Source organism: Cibotium barometz, chromosome 44, assembly GCF_041138505.1.
Source record: "Cibotium barometz isolate CiBa-2024 chromosome 44, ASM4113850v1, whole genome shotgun sequence".
NCBI lineage: Eukaryota > Viridiplantae > Streptophyta > Polypodiopsida > Cyatheales > Cibotiaceae > Cibotium > Cibotium barometz.
Genome location: NC_141089.1, coordinates 40,045,739 through 40,047,376, shown reverse-complemented (window position 1 = coordinate 40,047,376; position 1,638 = coordinate 40,045,739). Strand labels below are relative to the sequence as shown.

At 46.7% G+C, this 1,638-nt stretch overlaps 1 protein-coding gene across 1 annotated transcript; it reads right to left on the bottom strand.

The window, feature by feature from the left end:
* Positions 1-218: 218 nt before the first annotated feature.
* On the bottom strand, positions 219-1,097 carry LOC147613281 (uncharacterized). The gene is made up of 2 exons (XM_086782772.1): positions 572-1,097; positions 219-463 (listed from the first exon to the last, which is right to left on the bottom strand). The coding sequence occupies exons 1-2, from the start codon at positions 1,095-1,097 to the stop codon at positions 411-413; spliced, it is 579 nt and encodes a 192-aa protein (XP_086638898.1). The 3' UTR covers positions 219-410.
* Between the last annotated feature and the right edge of the window lie 541 nt (positions 1,098-1,638).

Genomic DNA, 1,638 nt, shown 5'->3' with positions numbered 1-1,638 from the left:
TAATCGATACAATCTCGTGAATCGATTGTATAATTGATCAAGCTGAAAAGGTCTTTGATTACACGAAAGTAGAAGCAAAAATCACAAGTTCAAAATAAAGATCTACAAAGATCATTCAGAATAGCTAAGCTTATATTTCCATCTAGAATCATCAAAATTCAATCGTATATACTGGCATATAGCCATAAATTAGGCTAATTGCATGGTTATAGGAGGACTAATTCTTTGTTGCAATCAAGCTCGTGCCCATACGCTTATAAGCGACGGCAAATTTCTTTCAAATTCAGACATGAAAGCACATATCTCTCTTTGGTTAAGGAAAGTGCGGCATTTCAGCGGGTATCTAAGACTTGCTGGTCGATCTTAAGCGCTATCTATATATTGTAGTAGTATGGCCGGTGGTGCAGAGCCTAGCTGGTGGTGGGCGGCGCAGGTCCCCCAGGGTAGTTGCATTGTCCGAAACCTGCATTGCAGTACACGCCAAGCAACCAAGCGGAGAGTAAGTAAGATCAGCAGCTCGTAATGTAGGGTTAGCAAAAAACAAAACAGAGTGATGATCAGACTGACTCACTGGGATCGCTGGTGACGAGCATGGCCGCGCCTTGGAAGTCACAGGTGGCGCCTTTGGCCCTCATGTTCTGCCAATAGTCGTTTACGGCGAAGGAGGCGTGGGCGTACAGCGTATCCGGAGCGGAGCAGAGGTCGCCCCCCGCCAGGATGGGAGAGCATTCGGCTCCCTGCGAGCATGAGAAGTCCAGAAGCTGCTGGAGAACATCGTCAGGTGTAGACGGCCGTGCCACGCACCACACCAGCCCGCCCACCTCCAATTCATCGCCTTGTTGCTGCTGCGGCTGGGCGCCCGCGCCAGCGCTAGCTGCTTGCCGGCCGGCGGACTGTAGTTGGTTCTGCTCAGCGACACAAATACAATCGAGAAAGGGCACTCCACATAAGCAGAAGTACCCACAAATCTTCCTACATGTCTCACGCGAAAATTTGGAGCCTGCGTTAGTGCGGGCGGCCTCCGAGCGACCTGACAGCACGCCTAGCAGCAGCAAGGCTACTAGTGCGACCGCGGCAGCATAGCCCAATCTCGCCATCGCAGCTAGTTGATTTGAATGGAAGCTTGCTTATATAAGACAATATCCAGAAAGGTCCGCAGTTTCTTGTAGCCGAGCTGGTCTTTCAGAAAGGTCGTCTGCACTTTCAGAGTCATCATGTGGTATTTATATGTAAAGGGGAGGGGGATCCTCAACAAGTCGGCTTCCCGTCCACTCACTCAATCAAGTCGTGTGGTGGCCTTGTTTTCTAGGAAAGTCTCTTTTTAAGTTGCCCTTTTCTAACAAAGGCAAAATTTTTTGGTTTATTTTCTCTAGTGAGGTACCTTGTTTTCTAAGAAGGTCTCCTTTTAAGTGGCCCTTCTCCAAGAAAAGGCAAAATTTTTTCGAGATGGCCTCACATTAAAGTTATCTTTCTAGGTAAAATACAACCAACAATACTTAAAAAGATTGCATCTAACATAAAGATTGTCTTTTTAGAGAAACAGGAGGTTATTCAAAGTTTCCAATGATAGTCTATTACGATCATTGGACTTGATATGATTCATCTTTGAGAAACCTCTCTCACAATTAACTGTGCGTG

Coding starts and splice junctions, on each gene's coding strand:
- LOC147613281 (XM_086782772.1), bottom strand. CDS start 1,097: ATGGCGAGATTGGGCTATGCTGCCGCGGTCGCACTAGTAGCCTTGCTG. Junction 464..571: donor GCTCGTCACCAGCGATCCCA/GTGAGTCAGTCT, acceptor ACTGCAATGCAG/GTTTCGGACAATGCAACTAC.